Source organism: Schistocerca cancellata, chromosome 2 (assembly GCF_023864275.1).
Source record: "Schistocerca cancellata isolate TAMUIC-IGC-003103 chromosome 2, iqSchCanc2.1, whole genome shotgun sequence".
NCBI classification, from domain to species: Eukaryota; Metazoa; Arthropoda; class Insecta; order Orthoptera; family Acrididae; genus Schistocerca; species Schistocerca cancellata.
This window is the reverse complement of record NC_064627.1, coordinates 109565520-109590412: the sequence shown is the minus strand read 5'-3', so window position 1 is coordinate 109590412 and position 24893 is coordinate 109565520. Positions and strand designations below refer to the sequence as shown.

At 44.6% G+C, this 24893-nt stretch overlaps 1 protein-coding gene across 1 annotated transcript in view; it reads right to left on the bottom strand.

Moving 5' to 3' along the window:
* The window catches only part of LOC126151333 (acanthoscurrin-1-like), a 98053-nt gene extending 87454 nt beyond the window's left edge, over positions 1-10599 (bottom strand). Inside the window, exons 1-2 of the mRNA XM_049915934.1 lie at positions 10550-10599; positions 8947-8991 (exon numbers count right to left, since the gene is read on the bottom strand). Of these exons, the coding sequence (XP_049771891.1) occupies positions 8947-8991; positions 10550-10561 (57 nt within the window). The 5' untranslated portion in view covers positions 10562-10599. The remainder of the gene's footprint in view (positions 1-8946; positions 8992-10549) is intronic.
* Between the last annotated feature and the right edge of the window lie 14294 nt (positions 10600-24893).

The window sequence follows — 24893 nt, the reverse complement described above, 5'->3', positions numbered from 1 at the left end:
ACTGGCTGGAAATTAAAATCAAAGTCTAAATACGACAGCAAAATATAAGACATCTCTGCTGTTGTGAATTTTCGATGAACAGCCTTGGTGAAAAGATATTTAATACAATTTCAACTAAGTGCATTCATAATACCATGTATCATAGTAAGTACGACGGTTATACATCAGTAATTAAAATGGGAAGAACCGTAACTGCCAGAGGAACCTTTAATTTAATTAATTAATAATAATTTCCTGTCTTAGAGATTATTGCCAGTTGCGACGCGGTAATTAACAACATAGCAACGAACAATATATAAACGCAGTCATCAACAGGATGAAAATCTTAGGCAAATCTGACAAAAATATTAACTATATACACTCCTGGAAATTGAAATAAGAACACCGTGAATTCATTGTCCCAGGAAGGGGAAACTTTATTGACACATTCCTGGGGTCAGATACATCACATGATCACACTGACAGAACCACAGGCACATAGACACAGGCAACAGAGCATGCACAATGTCGGCACTAGTACAGTGTATATCCACCTTTCGCACCAATGCAGGCTGCTATTCTCCCATGGAGACGATCGTAGAGATGCTGGATGTAGTCCTGTGCCATGCCATTTCCACCTGGCGCCTCAGTTGGACCAGCGTTCGTGCTGGACGTGCAGACCGCGTGACACGACGCTTCATCCAGTCCCAAACATGCTCAATGGGGGTCAGATCCGGAGATCTTGCTGGCCAGGGTAGTTGACTTACACCTTCTAGAGCACGTTGGGTGGCACGGGATACATGCGGACGTGCATTGTCCTGTTGGAACCGCAAGTTCCCTTGCCGGTCTAGGAATGGTAGAACGATGGGTTCGATGACGGTTTGGATGTACCGTGCACTATTCAGTGTCCCCTCGACGATCACCAGTGGTGTACGGCCAGTGTAGGAGATCGCTCCCCACACCATGATGCCGGGTGTTGGCCCTGTGTGCCTCGGTCGTATGCAGTCCTGATTGTGGCGCTCACCTGCACGGCGCCAAACACGCATACGACCATCATTAGCACCAAGGCAGAAGCGACTCTCATCGCTGAAGACGACACGTCTCCATTCGTCCCTCCATTCACGCCTGTCGCGACACCACTGGAGGCGGGCTGCACGATGTTGGGGCGTGAGCGGAAGACGGCCTAACGGTGTGCGGGACCGTAGCCCAGCTTCATGGAGACGGTTGCGAATGGTCCTCGCCGATACCCCAGGAGCAACAGTGTCCCTAATTTGCTGGGAAGTGGCGGTGCGGTCCCCTACGGCACTGCGTAGGATCCTACGGTCTTGGCGTGCATCCGTGCGTCGCTGCGGTCCGGTCCCAGGTCGACGGGCACGTGCACCTTCCGCCGACCACTGGCGACAACATCGATGTACTGTGGAGAGCTCACGCCCCACGTGTTGAGCAATTCGGCGGTACGTCCACCCGGCCTCCCGCATGCCCACTATACGCCCTCGCTCAAAGTCCGTCAACTGCACATACGGTTCACGTCCACGCTGTCGCGGCATGCTACCAGTGTTAAAGACTGCGATGGAGCTCCGTATGCCACGGCAAACTGGCTGACACTGACGGCGGCGGTGCACAAATGCTGCGCAGCTAGCGCCATTCGACGGCCAACACCGCGGTTCCTGGTGTGTCCGCTGTGCCGTGCGTGTGATCATTGCTTGTACAGCCCTCTCGCAGTGTCCGGAGCAAGTATGGTGGGTCTGACACACCGGTGTCAATGTGTTCTTTTTTCCATTTCCAGGAGTGTATTTTATACGGCCCGTATTGCCGGATGTTACAGATTAGATATAGACTTGTTCGTAAGTTCCATCATGACCTTTTGTGTGCTAAGTCAATAGGATGTTCATGCGTTGTAACCATAGCTAAGCAAGTGCTTAACATTTACGTCTCCAAAAATTTTTGTAACTAGTCATAATAATGACGATGTTGGCTTTATATTATCCTTCCCACTCCTAAGGGCTTTGTAGGTGATTAAACTTCGTGCTTAAGCACAAAATTTTCCTAGACAGGCGATACGTTGTAAGCACGAGATGTCTTCATCATACCATGACCAACGAACACTTTATAAATGTTAAGACAGTCGATCTAATTACGTTCTGTACAGGATAACATATACGCCCTTTTCCTCAGCTGTACCTTTTATTTCACTTTACTATTTAGGAATTAGGTTCGCGTCTTGTGGCAAGAAGCAACTATCACGCAGTTTACAGGCAGCCGCAAGGCGTTGTGTCCGCCTAGGCGGGCCTCATGACGCTACGGTCAGTTCCAGTACAGCACTCGTGGCTGCCGCATCGCGGTCGAGAAGTGGGGCCGAGGCAGTTTCAAATAAGTGTTTACAGTCTGACGATAATTTATGGATTTGTAGTTTTAGCTTGACGCTATCCACTATGGACAAACGGTAGTTACTTTTATTATGAAGAATATTGGGTTATCCCGACTGAAACCTAGGTAAATCTAGGTAAACATTGTAACTGAGGGTGTTCGTTATTGAAACTAAAATTAATATTTATACGGTTGCTAACAGGGCCGCGAAATGTTGAAAATGTTTTAGGAATGAGTGGTTCACCTGTAAAGGAGACCGCCTACGTGGTACACTGGTGCGACCTATTCCTCAAATGGCTGTAAGCACTACGGGACGTGACATCAGCCTCTAGACTTAATGCTTCTTAAATCTAAGTAACCTGAGCGTATGACACACATCCATGCCTGAGGCAGTATTCGAACCTGCTACCGCAACAGCAGCGCGGTTCCGGACAGAAGCGCCTAGAACTGCTCGGCCACAGAGGTCGGCGCGACCTATTCTTGAACACTGCTCGAGTGTTTGAGACCGGTACGCAATCGGATTGAAGGAGGACATCGAAGCAGTTCAGAGACGGGCGGCTAGATTTGTTACCGGTAGGTTCGAACAACACATAGGTCTTATAGTGACGCTTTTGGAACTCAAATGGAAATCCCTAGACGGAAAGCGACGTTCGTTTTGATAGATGCTATTGAGAAAATTTAGAGAACCGGCATCTGAAGATCACTGCCACACGATTATGCTGCCTCCAACATACACTGCACGTAAGGACCACGAACCCTACCCCAATGAACCATGGACCTTGCCGTTGGTGGGGAGGCTTGCGTGCCTCAGCGATACAGATAGCCGCACCGTAGGTGCAACCGCAACGGAGGGGTATCTGTTGAGAGGCCAGACAAACGTGTGGTTCCTAAAGAGGGGCAGCAGCCTTTTCAGTAGTTGCAAGGGGCTACAGTCTGGATGATTGACTGATCTGGCCTTTTAACACTAACCAAAACGTCCTTGCTGTGCTGGTACTGCGAACGGCTGAAAGCAAGGGGAAACTACAGCCGTAATTTTTCCCGAGGGCATGCAGCTTTAGTGTATGGTTAAATGATGATGGCGTCCTCTTGGGTAAAATATTGCGGAGGTAAAATAGTCCCCCATTCCGATCTCCGGGCGGGGACTACTCAGGAGGACTTCGTTATCAGGGGAAAGAAAACTGGCGTTCTATTGATCGGAGCGAGGAATGTCAGATCCCTTAATCGGGCAGGTAGGTTAGAAAATTTAAAAAGGGAAATGGATAGGTTAAAGTTAGAAATAGTGGGAATTAGTGAAGTTCGGTGGCAGGAGGAACAAGACTTTTGGTCAAGCGAATACAGGGTTATAAATACAAAATCAAATGGGGGTAATGAAGGAGTAGGTTTAAAAATGAATAAAAAAATAGGAGTGCGGGTAAGCTACTACAAACAGCATAGTGAATGCATTATTGTGGCCAAGATAGACACGAAGCCCATGCCTACTACAGCAGTACAAGTTTATATGCCAACTGGCACTGCAGATGATGAAGAAATTGATGAAATGGATGATGAGATAAAAGAAATTAGTCAGGTAGTGAAGGGAGACGAAAATTTAATAGTCATGGGTGACTGGAATTCGAGAGTAGGAAAAGGGAGAAAGGGAAACATAGTGGGTGAATATGGATTGGCGGAGAGAAATGAATGAGGAAGCCGTCTGGTAGAACTTTGCACAGAGCATAACTTAATCATAGACAACACTTGGTTCAAGAATCAAAAAGAAGATTGTATACATGGAAGACCCCTGGAGATACTAGAAGGCATCAGATAGAATATATAATGGTAAGACAGAGATTTAGGAACCAGGTTTTAAATTGTAAGACATTTCCAGGTGCAGATGTGGACTCTGACCACAATCTATTGGTTATGAACTGTAGATTAAAACTGAAGAAACTCCAAAAAGGTGGGAACTTAAGGAGATGGGACCTGGATAAACTGAAAGAACCAGAGGTTGTAGAGGGTTTCAGGGAGAGCATAAGGGAACAATTGACAGGAATGGGGAAAAGAAATACAGTAGAAGAAGAATGGATAGCTCTGAGGGATGAAGTAGTGAAGGTGGCAGAGGATCAAGTAGGTAAAAAGACAAGGGCTAGTAGAAATCCTTGGGTAACAGAAGAAATACTGAATTTAATCGATGAAAGGAGAAAATATAAAAAAGCAGTAACTGAAGCAGGCAAAAAGGAATACAAACGTCTCAAAAATGAGATCGACAGGAAGTGCAAAATGGCTAAGCAGGGATGGCTAGAGGATAAAAGTAAGGATATAGAGGCTTATCTCACTAGGGGTAAGATAGATACTGCCTACAGGAAAATTAAAGAGACCTTTGGAGAAAAGAGAGCCACTTGTATGAATATCAAGAGCTCATATGAAAACCCAGTTCTAAGCAAAGAAGGGAAAGCAGAAAGGTGGAAGGAGTATATACAAGGGCGATGTAAAACTTCCTGGCAGATTAAAACTTTGTGCCCGACCGAGACTCGAACTCGGGACCTTTGCCTTTCGCGGGCAAGTGCTCTACCAAATGAGCTACCGAAGCACGACTCACGCCCGGTCTCACAGCTTTACTTCTGCCAGTATCTCGTCTCCTACCTTCCAAACTTATCTGCCAGGAAGTTTCATATCAGCGCACACTCCGCTGCAGAGTGAAAATCTCATTCTGGAAGGGCGATGTACTTGAGGACAATATTATGGAAATGGAAGAGGATGTAGATGAAGATGAAATGGGAGATATGATACTGCGTGAAGAGTTCGACAGAGCACTGAAAGACCTGAGTCGAAACAATGCCCCGGGAGTAGACAACATTCCATTGGAACTACTGACTGCCTTGGGAGAGCCAGTCCTGACAAAACTCTACCATCTGGTGAGCAAGATGTATGAGACAGGTGAAATACCCACAGACTTCAAGAAGAATATAATAATTCCAATCCCAAAGAAAGCAGGTGTTGACAGATGTGAAAATTACCGAACTATCAGTTTAATAAGTCACAGCTGCAAAATACTAACGCGAATTCTTTACTGACGAATGGAAAAACTGGTAGAAGCCGACCTCGGGAATGATCAGTTTGGATTCCGCAGAAATGTTGGCACACGTGAGGCAATACTGACCCTACGACTCATCTTAGAAAATAGATTAAGGAAAGGCAAACCTACGTTTGTAGCATATGTAGACTTGGAGAAAGCTTTTGAAAATGTTGACTGGAATACTCTTTTTCAAATTCTAAAGATGGCAGGGGTAAAATACAGGGAGCGAAAGGCTATTTACAATTTGTACAGAAACCAGATGGCAGTTATAAAGAGTCGAGGGGCATGAAAGGGAAGCAGCGGTTGGGAAGGGAGTGAGACAGGATTGTAGCCTGTCCCCGATGTTATTCAATCTGTGTATTGAGCATGCAGTAAAGGAAACAAATGAAAAATTCGGAGTAGGTATTAAAATCCATGGAGAAGAAATAAAAATGTTGAGGTTAGCCGACGACATTGTAATTCTGTCAGAGACAGCAAAGGACTTGGAAGAGCAGTTGAACGGAATGGACAGTGTCTTGAAAGGAGGATATAAGATGTACATCAACAAAAGCAAAACAAGGATAATGGAATGTAGTCGAATTAAGTCAGGTGACGCTCAGGGAATTAGATTAGGAAATGAGACACTTAAAGTAGTAAAAGAGTTTTACTATTTTCGGAGCTAAATAATTGAAGATGGTCGAAGTAGAGAGGATATAAAATGTAGACTGGCAATGGCAAGGAAAGCGTTCCTGAAGAAGAGAAATTTGTTAACATCGAGTATAGATTTAAGTGTCAGGAAGTCGTTTCTGAAAGTATGGAAGAATGGAAGTGAAACATGGACGATAAATAGTTTGGACAAGAAGAAAATAGCAGAATGCTGAAGATTAGATGTGTAGATCACGTAACTAATGAGGAGGTATTGAATAGAATTGGGGAGAAGAGTAGTTTGTGGCACAACTTGACTAGAAGAAGTGACCGGTTGGTAGGACATGTTCTGAGGCATCAAGGGATCACAAATTTAGCATTGGAGGGCAGCGTGGTGGGTAAAAATCGTAGACGGAGACCAAGAGATGATTACACTAAGGAGATTCGGAAGGATGTAGGTTGCAGTAAGTACTGGGAGATGAAGAAGCTTGCACAGGATAGAGTAGCATGGAGAGCTGCATCAAACTAGTCTCAGGACTGAAGACAACAACACCAACAACAAGGACCACGAAGATAAGATGCGAGAAATTAGGACTCGTTATGGAGGCATACGCATAATCGTTTTTCCCTCGCTCTCTCTGCGGGTCGAACAGGACAGGGAACCACTAATAGGGGTGCAGGGTACGCTCCGCCATTCATCGTACGGTGCCTTGCTGAGTATCTATGTAGACATAGATGTAGAACTATTTCGTAGTATAAGCTTCAGCTAACGTATTTTCTCTGGATTTTTATCTTAAGGCCTTACAGGTATCTGCAGATGCACATCAGTCATTTCGAAACTTCGTGTAAGTCACTTCCGTTCTTCCCCCTGTTAATTATGATTTTTCTTAACACTGCAGTTCATACGTTCATCTCTTTCATATTTCCGCTTATACTGTGTAATTTTTCCCGAGCTCTTTATCTTAGTTCTTAGGTCAGAATATATAAGAATAAAATGCTCAGAGAAATGTAGGGGATCGGAGTTTTGTATAATTGACTTACTTGCTTATCATCATTCATGTTTCTGATACTTCGACATGGTAACATCATTTTGTGTGGTTCTGTGACTGAATAGCTATGAACTATTACGAAATCTTCTTCCAACAGCAACGTTTATATAACTCAGGACCAGTTTCATGACAGATTGCCTGTACCAAACGCAGCCGATATAATGGTACATTTTTATAGCAACTACATTGAGAAGATGTCTGATGTTGGTGACAGAAACTTAATTAAGGAGAGGCACAAAGAAGTCAGTCACAATCCCATTAAGTTTTATCATTCTTGCAAATCTAGATTTCGCATATAAATAGCCATCGTGCCTTTTCGTTATATTTCAACAGACTCGCGCCAGTTCATGTCGCCATATGTTCGCACAGGTGTATAGGCCGAAGGACACTGAGGCAGTTCCTGATAGAATCGAAGGTGGTTAAGAAACATAATTTAACTGTAGAACAACGAGCGGCCGCATGGCGCTTTGGGCAACTGATTTGGCTATTATGAACTTTCATATATGGCGACCTCAGCTTAACTGACGGAACTGACGGACTGTTATTCCGATTTCGCTTTTCTCGTAGATGTTAAATGGATAAGATGTCATTAGTGCACATGGTCATCAAGTAATTTGACTTTCAGGCCAAACAAGGAAACTGACAATTTCCTTCATTTAAATGCAGCCCTGTAGTAAACATAAAGCTAGACCAAATGAGATAAATACTGTCTAGTCATAAACATTGGCATCATTTGGAAGTTGTTTTTTGTCTCCACCATTTACCTGTGTTGTAGATTAAAAATATGTGATTATGTGTGGCGAATGATGAAACGAAACAACGGCAAACACTCCGAGTGACCATGATTATAATCTACCACCACGTATAATTTTGGAATTCCAGTGTCAAAATGTTCTGTCAGTTACCAGTGTTAAAATGTTCTGTCCATTACCACTGAAAGAAAATAGGACTCTGACTGTGAAAGAGAAAAATAAAGTTACAAAACTAGCCAGTTTTACTTTGACACCAGATATTGATTTACAATGAAGAAAATTCATAACATAAACCAGGACACAAATTTCATTTTCAATTGCATTATTTTTACAGGCCATAATGACTAACGAGATATATACCGTATAAACACTTTCTATTTTCTGCTGTAATTACAAAACATTTTAAGAAATATACAAAAAAATTTCTGGTGGCACGTTCTGTTTAAGGCGTTGGTTTCAGCTGCTGATGTTAGTGGCTGTATTTCCCGTAGCCTCCATAGCCTCCAGCAATGCCCCCAGAGTAGCCACCTCCGTAGCCTGCCCCATAGCTACCGCTGTAGCCACCACTGTAGCCACCGCCGATGGCTCCTCCGTAGCCTCCACCGTAGCCTCCACCGAACCCGTCGCCAATGCCGCCGCCGTAGCCGCCTCCGAGACCTCCGCCAATACCAGCTCCGCCTCCCACGACGACAGGTACGGGCTGGTTGACGACGACGGGCTGTGGTACTGGTACAGGGACTGGGCTAGGGACGCTCACGGGTACTGGGACTGGCCTCTGCACGGGGACAGGGTACGGCTGTGGGACGGGCACTGGTACCGGCCTGTTGACTGGCACCGTGACAGGAACCCTGACTGGTACTGGGACAGTACGCTGCACTGGTACTGGGTATGGGACAGGGACCTGCTTGGTGATGGCGATGTTGGTCACTTGACCTCCTCCAACCGCAGAGCTGATGCCACCTCCATAGCCTCCTCCGTAACCACCTCCATAACCACCGCCAAAGCCGCCCCCGTAACCTCCGCTGATGCCGCCACTGCTGTAGCTGCTGGCGCCGATTCCATGGTCGATAGTCGCTCCTCCACCGTAGCTACCCAGGGAGCCAACCACTCCCCGTTTCTCTACCTGCTTCTCCTCGGCCAGAGCCAGTCCAAACAGGAACACGCACACCTGAAAATGACAACAACACGTCTGAACATCAATTTCAGTGCATAATTACTTGCACTGTTACAGAATTCATGACACGAGTGAGTAGTAATTTCTGATAAGGTAATCCTCTAATACTGAACGTCTTCTGACAAGAATATTGTATCTGGCTGCATAAAACAAAAGCCTTTCAACGTAATACTGATTATATTTCAACATCATTTAAATTTGTTCTTTATGTGAACTAGGTATCACATTCACTATTTGCAATACCAATGCCTGACAACAATACTCGCACTCTCCCCCCCCTCTCTCTCACTCTCTCTCTCTCTCTCTCTCTCTCTCTCTGTCTGTCACACACACACACACACACACACACACACACACACGCACACACACACAGACAAAGCACTGTAGAATGTCTGCTATTTAATAGTATCTCCAACACTGGTCGAAGACAAGTGTAAGTACTTATAATATGGAAGTCTATAACGACATTCTACTACAGCACGGTACCATACAACAAGCCTGAATGATGATTAAATCGTTGAAACTAATTCCCTAGAAGGGCTGTCCGATAACGACATTTATAGCACTACAACCACCCCAATATGCATTATATCTCTTTCACATAAATTTTGTGTTCATGCGTGATATCGGCATCAGTTTCGTGCACAATTACAATTACAATCTTAGCGTACATATTTAATTTTTTTCTTCTAAAGAAGCAAGAGGCAGTAAAAAAATAGAGGCTATAATAATATTGGAGTTGCTCACTCTTTGTCCCCTAAGAATACCATCTAATGGAAAAGAAACCTACTCTTGATACGTTAAAAACTAAACTTGGTTATTTATTAGTGGGTTCAATCGCTTGTTGCCATAATTGCTAACGGAGAAATTATAATGTAGACGTAAGACTGACTCCGTTCACGCGCAAACACGATCTCCTGATAATGATCCATGGAAATGTAGATAACTAAATTAAACAATGCTCTGAATATCAGATCTGATATGTTTCACTGACCATTATATGCAATTTACGAACATCAGCAAGGTGTCAGCTGAATACGACATTACAATAAGTAAATGTAGTTCGTCAAATGAATCAGTTCTTTAAAATAATGCAATGTCTCCTTGCGTTGCACTGTAAAAACAACAATCTTTACAAGACGATGACGGTCATCAAATGCATCGAAAAGACTTACACGATTTCTATGCGAGTTCTATGACTCATTTACTTTACTTGTTACTGCTGCTTCAGATCACGTGTTTTTCTTTTCATCATCAGCTAACAAATACTTGCGGACAAACTACGATGATGTATTGACTCTTATTTTTTCTCTGTGTGATGGACTATAGTTACAACCAAAATATACTGGGGCGTTATTTAGCAGTAAATTGTGATAAGAATCCGGGTATTTTCTTTCACTAACATTTTTTAATTCATTCAATAAAACAAGGGATGATACTATTTCTAGTACTGGTACTTATAAATTTTCTTCTGCAGCTGCCACTAGGTGAACGTCGTCAACATCATCAGAAGGAGCTCTGGAAAGTACGTGTGAATCGAGAAACCACTCACCAGGATCCTCATTGCTGCTGCTGAAGATGGTACAGATGGAGCAGGCAATGACTGATGCCGCTGTAAGGTTTCCGTGCAGCTTATATACATCTTCCATTTCTCCTACCCGTTGGCAGTTAGCGAGGTGTGACGCGCTTTCTCAGAGCGTTACTGCAATTTGCGTAGCATGATGGTGGGGATACAGAGAGGAGGAGGAGGAGGAGATTAGTGTTTAACGTCCCGTCGACAACGAGGTCATTAGAGACGGAGCGCAAGCTCGGGTGAGGGAAGGATGTGGAAGGAAATCGGCCGTGCCCTTTCAAAGGGACCATCCCGGCATTTGCCTAAAGCGATTTAGGTAAATCACGGAAAACCTAAATCAGGATGGCCGGAGACGGGATTGAACCGTCGTCCTCCCGAATGCGAGTCCAGTGTGCTAACCACTGCGCCACCTCGCTCGGGGATACAGAGACACGGTCTGTTCGACCCCCTAATGAGTTCAGCATCACAAAGACATTGGGTAACAATGTTTTAAAAATAACTAGAAATCTGTAAGGTACATATTTATTTAAGTCAACACAGCCGTCCAGATGCAGAATTTTCTACAGTTGCGTCCCTGAGAAACTTGTCTGTAAGGACAGTTCCTTCTTTCCACAACGCTCCACTATCAAAATTATTTCCTGTCCACGTGAAGTGTCATTATAATGATTTTTTGAGTTCTTTAGGGCCTATTAAATGCCACCTGCCGAGCGATTATTGTTCTGGCGAAGCCGTGTTACCAAACACTTTGACTTTGGTGATAAAATCAATTAGAAAAATATTTTACGCAATATTCGGATTTTGATGGGCGTTGGACACCTACTGACTTCTTTTATTCTGGTGGCTGAATATATATGAGCGCCCAATGTACGAACTTGGTTACCCATCTTCCCGAGGTTTCGGCAAATCCGGTGGCTTTCAACGTTATACAGTCACTGTTTCACAGACTCAAGACATGTAAACACTTTCTGACAGTAACAGTTGATCTACCGTGTCGAAAGTTTAACATAAAATTAGAGCTCTTAATGAGGAGATTACGACAGTATTTTAAATTTTTTAATTTGTCGTTGACTGAATGGAATACTTAAAATCAAATTTTTGTTGCCCCTATAAGGCATTAGAGTAGGAACTTTCAGTGGGGAGTGTGCCGCAGTCTAGCTGTTGAGTAACACAGGCTTCGTAATTCAACTGAACCATTTACTTGTAGCACATAAAATTTGTAAACATCGTCTGCGCCAGGCACGGGCAACCTTTGATGACAATCGGTGTATTCTAGGGCTCGCGGATCGTATCGTCACATGACGTGACACTAGCGCACCTAGCGCATAAAACAATAATTAATAACGGTATTGCTTTTGAGTATTGCACTGATATCAATGCAGACCCGCCACGGTAGCAAAATATGCCTCAAAACATGCTTTTTTGTGAGTACGTACGATTTGTGTTCACCCCATCTTCATATTTTTACGTTTATTGACGAGTCGTGAAAACTGTTTCTTCACTGACGATGTTTTACAATACCTGATTTAGAAACTTCCATTGAAAAATTGTGGAACGCCGTTAGCAAAAAAAAAACAATGTTTGTGGCAAGTAAATAAATATAAGTATATGAAATAGGGTGCCAGGCATCTTGAAATGTCGTCATGGAAAGATGAAAGCCTATAAAAGCAACTGGATGCAGCTAATTCATCATAAATTGCGCTCAGTTTCAAAAGCTGCAATGTGCTAACACGTCCACAACGGACAGGAATTATTTATGAATGAAATGAAATGACCGTATGGCATTAATGACCGTGAATCACCGCTGGTGAAGTTCTGCCGCCGTGTTACAAGTCTTTTCATTTGACACCACATTGGGCAACTTACGTGTCGATGGTAGTGAAATAATGATGAAACGTTGCATACATGCAGTGGTGAACGGAGAAAATTACCGACCCGACCAGGAATCGAACTCGGGCCTGCAGCATATCAGTCAGGCGCTCCGACCACTCAGCCAAGGGGACAGACATTGTTAAAACGAGAAAGGTTACAAAAAGAAGCTATGACAAAGAGGTAAGCAATTTCAGTCGATCAGCAGTGGAGTAACTTCGCGAATTTTGGATTTAGGCAGCTCATTCCCTGTTTGAAACTTAGTGTGTTAATATCCACAAAAACTTTTCCCAAGCCTTTTTTAAAATATTTGAGCAAAAATACTTATGATGACTGATCCAACAGGCATGGGTTGTTACAGTAGTCGAGAAAGGCCTGATCCGTAGCAAATTTCCTTTGCAACATTCGGCCCACGTGATACGGTATGTAACACCGAAAATGCAGGATGCATGGCACCTGCAACCGTTGTATATATTTTTTTAAATTGTATGTAAATATTTGTAATTGAAATGCTTCCTTTTAATAAGTAAGGACATTGCTTCACTGTATGTGTACGTTTCGGTAGAAGTCTGTTGACGTTTCGTTGTATTTATCTATGTTTTACTGTGAAACTTATAAGCTCTGGGAGAAGGCCAAAAGAATTGTTGTTTGCATCGACTAGCAACGATAATAGCAGTGCTTGTGCGTTGTAAAATTTTTGGGTGGGCAGTTGTTGCGCGGAGCGCGCGGAGAGAGTGAGAGACAGGTTCCAGCGCTTGTAGTGTGCGGAAGTGTGGTGTTAACGCTCTCGCAGTTGTTGTTGTTGTTGTGGTCTTCAGTCCTGAGACTGGTTTGATGCTGCTCTCCATGCTACTCTATCCTGTGCAAACTTCTTCATCTCCCAGTATCTACTGCAACCTACATCCTTCTGAATCTGCTTAGTGTATTCATCTCTTGGTCTCCCTCTACGATTTTTACCCTCCTCACTGACCTCCAATGCTAAATTTGTGATCCCTTGATGCCTCAAAACATGTCCTACCAACCGATCCCTTCTTCTAGCCAAGTTGTGCCACAAACATCTCTTCTCCCCAATCCTATTCAATACCTCCTCATTAGTTACGTGATCTATTCACCTAATCTTCAACATTCTTCTGTAGCACCACATTTCGAAAGCTTCTATTCTATTCTGGTCCAAACTATTTATTGTCCATGTTTCACTTCCATACATGGCTACACTCCACACAAATACTTTCAAAAACGACTTCCTGACATTTAAATCTATACTCGATGTTAACAAATTCCTCTTCTTGAGAAACGCTTTCCTTGCCATTGCCAGTCTACATTTTATATCCTCTCTACTTCGACCATCATCGGTTATTTTACTCCCTAAATAGCAAAACTCCTTTACTACTTAAAGTGTCTCATTTCCTAATCTAATTCCCTCAGCATCACCCGACTTAATTCCACTGCATTCCATTATCCTCGTTTTGCTTTTGTTGATGTTCATCTTATATCCTCCTTTCAAGATACTGTCCATTCCGTTCAACTGCTCTTCCAAGTCCTTTGCTGTCTCTGACAGAATTACAATGTCATCGGCGAACCTCAAAGTTTTTACTTCTTCTCCATGAATTTTAATACCTACTCTGAATTTTTCTTTTGTTTCCTTTACTGCTTGCTCAATATACAGATTGAATAACATCGGGGAGAGGCTACAACCCTGTCTTACTCCTTTCCCAACCACTGCTTCCCTTTCATGCCCCTCGACTCTTATAACTGCCATCTGGTTTCTGTACAAACTGTAAATAGCCTTTCGCTCCCTGTATTTTACCCCTGCCACCTTCAGAATTTGAAAGAGAGTATTCCAGTTAACATTGTCAAAAGCTTTCTCTAAGTCTACAAATGCTAGAAATGTAGGTTTGCCTTTTCTTAATCTTTCTTCTAAGATAAGTCGTAAGGTCAGTATTGCCTCACGTGTTCCAGCATTTCTACGGAATGCAAACTGATCTTCCCCGAGGTCGGCTTCTACCAGTTTTTGCATTCGTCTGTAAAGAATTCGCGTTAGTATTTTGCAGCTGTGATTTATTTAGAGAGTACCATTTCGGCGGCATCATGTACGCGCTCCGGCCAGATGACTAGTAGCAGGAGGAAGTACAGTGGACGGGCGGAAGAGACTGTATTAATTACGATCGCCCATTCCTATAATTAGCTGTGGCTCCACAATGTGCTACCGCCTTCAACAACAGCAGCAGTTCCAGCAACATAGTTTCGTCGTCGGTTCCGAGTTTCGTCGTATGCACAGCACTGAAGTAAGACTGTTCATTGGTAGAAAGTATTAACGGCTAACCCAGCAGCACAACTGAATGTGATTTGTTTGATAAGATTTATTTAAATAATAATCAGTTAAACTCAAGGCGATTGCGTCCTTATTGCATCCAGACATTGTTACCAAGCAGGATCCTTGTTCCTTTTTTTTCCTAATATGCTAACTGAGTGTCATAAGAAACAAATTGAATAGTTACAGCCACTTTATTAATGAATAATTTCTCCTGTAAGAATTTTAGCCTCAGTCTACTTTCAGTTAACTGCTGTACAACAGAGGCAGCAGTATATGACTGAAGTAAAGCAATTTCATTTTTCAAGTTTGAAAATCAATCACTGCAAAAAATCCAAATGTAAAGAAATGCACAAATTAAGAGTGCAGAAGTTTTATTTATTTTACATATAGCTTGGAGCACATGTCTGTTTGGTTTGGTACGTATTCTAGTATTTAATTCTGTTCAAGTCAGCAAAAAAGGCTCAGTTGTTCTGACAATAATATGAAATCCAATTTGCAAAATAAGTAACGGCAAAGGAAAATAGTGCTTGCTTTTTTTTTCTAAATTTCTTTGATGACGTTATGCTGAGGTCACTGAAAGTCACTGTTCACGTAACGAAGTTCAGTACTAACATACAGTTTAATTGCATATTTTCAAATCATTATTCGATTGCCTTTTTCAAAATTTAATGCCGAACATAACGTCAGAGTGACTTCTCAGTTTTCTTTATCATTACAACCTTTAGTTGCCACGTCAGTATTTAATAATACATGTTTTTCTTTCCCATAATTTTGTACAGGATTTTGGATGTAAATTGCCCTAGTGGGCTGGCGACCGTTAATTACTTCCTTTCCGTTCGTTAGTGTATCTTTTAGATTGACAATCAGTGGTACCGCTTTCTGTCCAGTGTTGTTCGTGAGTGAATGCCCAAAATAACTTTCATTTTCCAAATTATAGCCCTGTTCGGTTTAATTACTTTTATTTTTGGTAGAATTTCCATCAAAAGCGTCGGTTGTACACTTTCCTCCCTACTTATCGCTATCACTTCTTCGGGAAAGATAGCCTTATACAATTAGAAAAAAATCCATGAGGCATACACGCGATCCACAGTCATATTTTATATCGCAAGCAGGATAGGCCGATTAGTAAGAGGGAGGTTACAAGTACACGACGGTAATCTAATGTTAGAGACGTCGAGTCACTGTATGGAAACATATTTTTTTCCTTTTTTTATTTTCACTTTTTATACTGCTTGCTAAATAATGTTCGAGATATTGTATTTATCAATCTTTTCGTAAAGAGCATGAAAAGGGAAGACAAAGGAACACTTCGGTTTGCAAATAACTTTCCAAGAAGGAATTGTAATTCAAGCGTACAGGATTTCGGCACGGGCGGTTTGTTCACAAACTGTCCGATGAGAGAGAGCCTTTTATGAATGTAAGCTACGTTTGTTTTCCTACATAAACTTTAAAAAAAGTCAATTAATTGTGTAACTGCGGCGTTTATAAGGTGTGCAAGATGCTGAGAAAATAACTGCATCCCTCTTTTTACGATAAATATCAACTCAGCACGCATAAATCATCAGCCGTAAAATAATAAAAGTTTCTAATATTATATATGACGTTCTTACCTACGCCTTACAGGCGCTTCCGGGATTTTTATTTGCCAATCCAACCTTTGCTGTGCATTTCATTTTCATTCCTTGTATGGAAATATTTTTAATAAATACAATATATTTAGCATATTTGTGTCTATTTGCACTGAAAGCAATATAAATATGTTTCCACATGGATACTATACCCCACGACCTTCGGATTACCGTTCTGTAGTCTTTCCATCACCCCAACCGCTGCATGAATCATTCCCGCCTGTCCAGACCCATGCCAAAAATTCTTCTTATTTTTCTAAACGCTAGGCCATTTAGAGCACCGACTTCTGTCTGCATTCAGGCCAAGCCCTGCATACACCATGAATTTGGACGAAATCGGTGATGAAGAACAGGTGCGGGCCTTTTGTTAGTCTCCAACTGGAAGCGTATTTCCTACTTCTTCACGAGAAACATTTCGCTTTATACTTTCACTTTATTCACCTTTTAAAAGGACTCAAATGATGCTAAAATCAGCACCACTTCATTTAAATAAAAAAGTTACTATTAGAAACTGTGCAATGAAGCAATCTTCAGTTTTGGACCATGACATAAGGAAACCCTTATCTATGTCTTGCACAGAAGCGATCGTGTTCTGTAACTAATTTTTTTCGACACATTTGTTTGCATTATTTCAAAAACCCTTATATATAAAGCATACACAGTGTACCAGAGGAACATGTGCCGATTTAACTGCGCAGTTTATGTTTGGAGAGGAGAAAAAGTCCGTTGTGTGGATCTCAGTATTCGCCCTGGTCTCTTAATACACTCCTGGAAATGGGAAAAAGAACACCTTGACACCGGTGTGTCAGACCCACCATACTTGCTCCGGACACTGCGAGGGGCTGTACAAGCAATGATCACACGCACGGCACAGCGGACGCACCAGGAACCGCGGTGTTGGCCGTCGAATGGCGCTAGCTGCGCAGCATTTGTGCACCGCCGCCGTCAGTGTCAGCCAGTTTGCCGTGGCATACGGAGCTCCATCGCAGTCTTTAACACTGGTAGCATGCCGCGACAGCGTGGACGTGAACCGTATGTGCAGTTGACGGACTTTGAGCGAGGGCGTATAGTGGGCATGCGGGAGGCCGGGTGGACGTACCGCCGAATTGCTCAACACGTGGGGCGTGAGCTCTCCACAGTACATCGATGTTGTCGCCAGTGGTCGGCGGAAGGTGCACGTGCCCGTCGACCTGGGACCGGACCGCAGCGACGCACGGATGCACGCCAAGACCGTAGGATCCTACGCAGTGCCGTAGGGGACCGCACCGCCACTTCCCAGCAAATTAGGGACACTGTTGCTCCTGGGGTATCGGCGAGGACCATTCGCAACCGTCTCCATGAAGCTGGGCTACGGTCCCGCACACCGTTAGGCCGTCTTCCGCTCACGCCCCAACATCGTGCAGCCCGCCTCCAGTGGTGTCGCGACAGGCGTGAATGGAGGGACGAATGGAGACGTGTCGTCTTCAGCGATGAAAGTCGCTTCCGCCTTGGTGCCAATGATGGTCGTATGCGTGTTTGGCGCCGTGCAGGTGAGCGCCACAATCAGGACTGCATACGACCGAGGCACACAGGGCCAACACCCGGCATCATGGTATGGGGAGCGATCTCTTACACTGGCCGTACACCACTGGTGATCGTCGAGGGGACACTGAATAGTGCACGGTACATCCAAACCGTCATCGAACCCATCGTTCTACCATTCCTAGACCGGCAAGGGAACTTGCTGTTCCAACAAGACAATGCACGTCCGCATGTATCCCGTGCCACCCAACGTGCTCTAGAAGGTGTAAGTCAACTACCCTGGCCAGCAAGATCTCCGGATCTGTCCCCCATTGAGCATGTTTGGGACTGGATGAAGCGTCGTCTCACGCGGTCTGCACGTCCAGCACGAACGCAGGTCCAACTGAGGCGCCAGGTGGAAATGGCATGGCAAGCCGTTCCACAGGACTACATGCAGCATCTCTACGATCGTCTCCATGGGAGAATAGCAGCCTGCATTGCTGCGAAAGGTGGATATACACTGTACTAGTGGCGACATTGTGCATGCTCTGTTGCCTGTGTCTATGTGCCTGTGGTTCTGTCAGTGTGATCGTGTGATGTATCTGACTCAAGGAATGTGTCAATAAAGTTTCCTCTTCCTGGGACAATGAATTCACGGTGTTCTTATTTCAATTTCCAGTAGTGTATATTCTCATAAGCCCTACGCAAGATAAACTGTGGAGAGAGTAGAAGTTTGTCAAGTCTACGTCGAATACTGTGTCTGCAAATCTTCCCCGCAGGTGTATAGTTAAGAACAGGGCCTGTTTTTCAACGATTACCATTGCGTTCCCTACAGTCTTTGCTACAGTTTCGTATGCACTGTATTGAGCCATTACCACTGTAGCAACGCGCCTCTGAATTTCTTCTACGTGTGGTGCCAGTGTTGCTTGATAACGATACCAGATATAAGAAACCTTACTCTCCAATACGTCCGAGTAATGTCTCGTACGGTGTCACTCTAACAAAGTCATTGCATTTTTCCAGAATCCTCCCAGCAAGTCACTCTTCCATTCGCCTTCTTTACTACTGATTTCGCGTGCTCTTTTTACAGGTCAAACTGCCTTGCGGCATGGCTCTGAGATATATACAGGATAAAAAAAAAAAACTTTACAACACGAATTGCAGGACACACTCTTCACACGAAGACCAAGAAATTATGTTAAATGAACATGGGTCTGCAAAACGCGTTGTTTCTATGTTACGACTCGTCTTCTCCTACTCATTAATCATGGCAAACACACAAGAACAGAACGCACCAGCATACCACACGCCACTCTTTCTCACAGGAGATGTTCAATATGCCCTCCGTGGGTACTGACATGCATCAACCCATCACGTGGCCAACATTCAGTGTTGTACCTACCCCTCTTATACTGACACTAAGGCCATCGTCAACTGCATGAAGAATTGCCGCCTCCCGTTGCGGTGTCCTCATCCTTCTAAGCCTCCCCAGGTAGAGAGTACCAGGCTTAAATACCCCATGTTCGTTAAGACCACGATCAACGCCTTCAAGCGTTTCCTATCGGGGCATCTTCGTCCTGTAAACCTCTGCCAATACAATCGTCGAGCTCTAGCGACATAGCCGTCAACTATTCCGTGCATCAGAAGGGCATCTGATATCACTACATTTGTGTACCCTGCCATTGCAGGATATAAGATGAACATCAACAAAAGCAAAACGAGGATAATGGAATGTAATCGAATTAAGTCGGGTGATGCTGAGGGAATGGCTACACTCCATACAAATACTTTCAGAGACGACTTCCTGACACTTAAATCTATACTCGATGTTAACAAATTTCTCTTCTTCAGAAACGCTTTCCTTGCCATTGCCAGTCTACATTTTATATCCTCTCTACTTCGACCATCATCAGTTACTTTGCTCCCCAAATACCAAAACTCCTTTACTACTTTAAGTGTATCATTTCCTAATCTAATTGCCTCAGCATCACCCGACTTAATTCGACTACATTCCATTATCCTCGTTTTGCTTTTGTTGATGTTCATCTTATATCCTCCTTTCAAGACACTGTCCATTCCGTTCAACTGCTACTCTTTTCCAACATATTACACCATGTCTTAAAAACAAATCTTTATTGTGTTAGACAAAATGAAACACAGAGAAGAGAAATCATCTACAGCCCAGAGAGAGGAAGTATCTTACCGTTTATGGGTACTGTGGAACCTGCCCAGCTGTGTTGGTAGTTTGCACAATACAGCCTCTTTATCGTGTTTTCGGCTCTGCCTTTGCGAATTAGAAAGGGTTTCAGTCTTTTAGAAATCTAGTTAGGATTTCCAGACTTAGGTAATTTATCTGTAATGTGGACGTACGTGATATGGAAGCAACATCGATAGATGAACAATGCAGAATCATAATTTTCGACAATATACTAGAAAGCGTACCACCACAGCTGTATCTTTAGAATGTCTGTATTGTCTCACATCACTAGTTTCGGCGGCACATTAGCGCCATCTTGAGGCCCAACAATTACCAAAAGAGTATTAGATTTTCTTGGCGCAGTCATTGTTGAGTCCTTGTTACTAGTACTCGTGGGCTAGCTTTCCTTAGGAGTGTCTACTTGACGTCGTGTCGTCCCCAATGCAATCACATGTACCTAACAAATTTTGGCGGTAATGTGCTGCCGAAACTAGTCGTGTGAGACAATAAAGGCATTCCCAATATACAGCTATTGTCGTACTCTTTCTCATATACACAACTTGCCATTAAAATTGCTACACCAAGAGGAAATGGAGATGATAAACGGGTATTCATTTGACAGATATATTATACTAGACCTGACATGTGATTACATTTTCACGCTGTTTGGGTGCATAGATCCTGAGAAATCATTGAGTCAAACAGAGCTTGGATGTCGTGTACATGTACTGCTGCCCATGCAGCTTCAACACGATACCACAGTTCATCATGAGCAGTGACTGGCGTATTGTGACGAGTCAGTTGCTCGGCCACCATTGACCAGACGTTTCGGTTGGTGAGAGATCTGGAGAATGTGCTGGCCAGGGCGGCAGTCGAACATTTTCTGTATCCAGAAAGGCCCGTACAGGACTTCCGACATGCGGTCGTGCATTATCCTGCTGAAATGTAGGGTTTCGCAGGGATCGAATAAGGATAGAGCCACGGGTCGTAACGAATTTGAAATGTTACGTCCACGGTCCAAAGTGCCGTCAATGCGAACAAGATGTGATTGAGACGTGTAACCAATGGCACCCCATTCCATCACACCGGCTGATACGCCAGTATTGCGATGACGAATACACGCTTCCAACATGCGTTCACCGCGATGTCGCCAAACACGGATGCGACCATCATGATGCTGTAAACAGAATCTGGATTCATCCGGAAAAATGACGTTTCGCCGTTGGTACACCCAGGTTCGTCGTTGAGCACACCATCGCAGGCGCTCCTGTCTGTGATGCAGTGTCAAGGGTAACCGCATCCATGGTCTCCGAGCTGATAGTCCGTGCTGCTGCAAACGTCATCGAACTGTTCGTGCAGATGGTTTTTGTCTTGCAAACGTCCCCATCAGTTGCCTCAGGGATCGAGACGTGGCTGGACGATCCGTTACAGCCATGCGGATAAGATGCCTGTCATCTCGACTGCTAGTGATACGAGGCCGTTGGGATCTATCTCGGCCTTCCGTATTACCCTCCTGAACCCACTGATTTCACATTGTGCTAATAATCATTGGATCTCGACCAACGCGAGCAGCAATATCGCGATACGATAAACCGCAAGCGCGATAGGCTACAATCCGACCTTTTATCGTACGCATTTGTCCTCCTTACACGAGGCATCACCATAACGTTTCACCAGGCAGCGCCGATGAACTGCTGTTTGTGTATGAGAAATCGGTTGGAAACTTTCCTCTTGTCAGCACGTTGTAGGTGTCGCCACCGGCGCCAACCTTGTGTGAATGCTCTGAAACGCTACTCATTTGCACATCACAGCACCTTCTTCCTGTCGGTTAAATTTCGCGTCTGTAGTACGTCATCTTGGTAGTGTAGCAATTTTAATGGCCAGTAGTTTAATATGGTGGAGAGTGATATATGTATTTGAGGTGATGGTCCCTGTACCAGAAACGAACTAGTCCACAGTCCACCGAAAACCGTTCTCATATCTCTGACAGTGGAATATATGTCTCGCTACTGTCGTGCTGCGATTATAGGGTAGGCAACTTCCATAGATGGTAGTACGGACCAAAACAGGAAAAACTCTCCCGTAAACATTGGCTCTACAATGCATACCTGTGGACCTATGAGCAGTTGTTCACTAGAAGACAAGTATTTCTCAGTGAATATGAACAAGTGCTCATAGTTTCTCAGATATGAAGTGGACGCCCATGTTTACTGCACAGATTTTCCTTGTTCTGATCCATGCTACCGCCTCTAAAAGTAAAATTATAATAAGATCTCTAAGTATTTGTACGCCACCCTCCATCCCCCAGACGTTCTCATCTCTTCCTGAACCACACAGATTCACATTCAGAGTACATGATGACAACCTGACCGAAAGAGTTCTGCCTTGTCATCTCCATTACCCTTAGAACAGTTGGCTATTTTAAACCGAAAGAGATCTCCAGGAATCTGGCATCAAAAGTAAGATAACATAGGACAGATCTGCATTCAGAGCACTTTTCGAGACTCATCAATTGCTAGACAAACCGAGAACTTGAACCCACAGACCCTGGACAGAAGACAGAAAGAGAAATTTCAGAGATTTACAGAGAAAAAAGAAGGGAAGTCATCGGCTACATAAGTTCAGTCAAAGCTCCCAGTTGGCATAAAAGAGGAAAGTGGTCTTCTTAAAGTTAATTTATCTAACTTCCAGTGGCATCGAATAATACACTCCTGGAAATGGAAAAAAGTACACATTGACACCGGTGTGTCAGATCCACCATACTTGCTCCGGACACTGCGAGAGGGCTGTACAAGCAATGATCACACGCACGGCACAGCGGACACACCAGGAACCGCGGTGTTGGCCGTCGAATGGCGCTAGCTGCGCAGCATTTGTGCACCGCCGCCGTCAGTGTCAGCCAGGTTGCCGTGGCATACGGAGCTCCATCGCAGTCTTTAACACTGGTAGCATGCCGCGACAGCGTGGACGTGAACCGTATGTGCAGTTGACGGACTTTGAGCGAGGGCGTATAGTGGGCATGCGGGAGGCCGGGTGGACGTACCGCCGAATTGCTCAACACGTGGGGCGTGAGGTCTCCACAGTACATCGATGTTGTCGCCAGTGGTCGGCGGAAGGTGCAAGTGCCCGTCAACCTGGGACTGGACCGCAGCGACGCACGGATGCACGCCAAGACCGTAGGATCCTACGCAGTGCCGTAGGGGACCGCACCGCCACTTCCCAGCAAATTAGGGACACTGTTGCTCCTGGGGTATCGGCGAGGACCATTCGCAACCGTCTCCATGAAGCTGGGCTACGGTCCCGCACACCGTTAGGCCGTCTTCCGCTCACGCCCCAACATCGTGCAGCCCGCCTCCAGTGGTGTCGCGACAGGCGTGAATGGAGGGACGAATGGAGACGTGTCGTCTTCAGCGATGAGAGTCGCTTCTGCCTTGGTGCCAATGATGGTCGTATGCGTGTTTGGCGCCGTGCAGGTGAGCGCCACAATCAGGACTGCATACGACCGAGGCACACAGGGCCAACACCCGGCATCATGGTGTGGGGAGCGATCTCCTACACTGGCCGTACACCACTGGTGATCGTCGAGGGGACACTGAATAGTGCACGGTACATCCAAACCGTCATCGAACCCATCGTTCTACCATTCCTAGACCGGCAAGGGAACTTGCTGTTCCAACAGGACAATGCACGTCCGCATGTATCCCGTGCCACCCAACGTGCTCTAGAAGGTGTAAGTCAACTACCCTGGCCAGCAAGATCTCCGGATCTGTCCCCCATTGAGCATGTTTGGGACTGGATGAAGCGTCGTCTCACGCGGTCTGCACGTCCAGCACGAACGCTGGTCCAACTGAGGCGCCAGGTGGAAATGGCATGGCAAGCCGTTCCACAGGACTACATCCAGCATCTCTACGATCGTCTCCATGGGAGAATAGCAGCCTGCATTGCTGCGAAAGGTGGATATACACTGTACTAGTGCCGACATTGTGCATGCTCTGTTGCCTGTGTTATGTGCCTGCGGTTATGTCAGTGTGATCATGTGATGTATCTGACCCCAGGAATGTGTCAATAAAGTTTCCCCTTCCTGGGACAATGAATTCACGGTGTTCTTATTCAAATTCCAGGAGTGTATTTCCATGAATACATCTTGTTCACATTGACGAGTTTCGCTAGTCAGAACTGCTACAGTGCGTTGTTGCGTTAAGGCACTTCTTAAAATCGTTCATGTCCATCCATCGTACCTACATTGGTGACATGTTTTCGTCGTTCGAGTAAGAGTTCTTTTTTTCTGTTCTTAACCAGGACGCAGGCCTCCGGGCTTACAAACATTCGCAAGATTTCCTTTACGGATGTTGTGTGGTGCACTAATTCGGAACAAGCAGTGGATTGTTACCTTGTTACTTGTCGGCAGGCTTGAGTACTGGGTCCTGCGTTCCAACATGTAAAGCTAAGGCTTTTTTATTAAGAAGCCTGCAGATCTGTGTAGTGAGAGTAGCTGTCTCGTCCTAGGCGGTCTCTCAGGGCAGAGTCATACAAGCTAGGCCGGCAACGGCGACAGATATTCCACTGTGTCCACTAACGCTGAAAACAAAAGCAGCAAAATCTTCCTCAAGAGCTCTTCAGAAGGTTGTTGTTGTTGTGGTCATCAGTCCTGAGACTGGTTTGATGCAGCTCTCCATGCTACTCTATCCTGTGCAAGCTTCTTCATGTCCCAGTACCTACTGCAACCTACATCCTTCTGAATCTGCTTAGTGTATTCATCTCTTGGTCTCCCCCTACGATTTTTACCCTCCACGCTGCCCTACAATACTAAATTGGTGA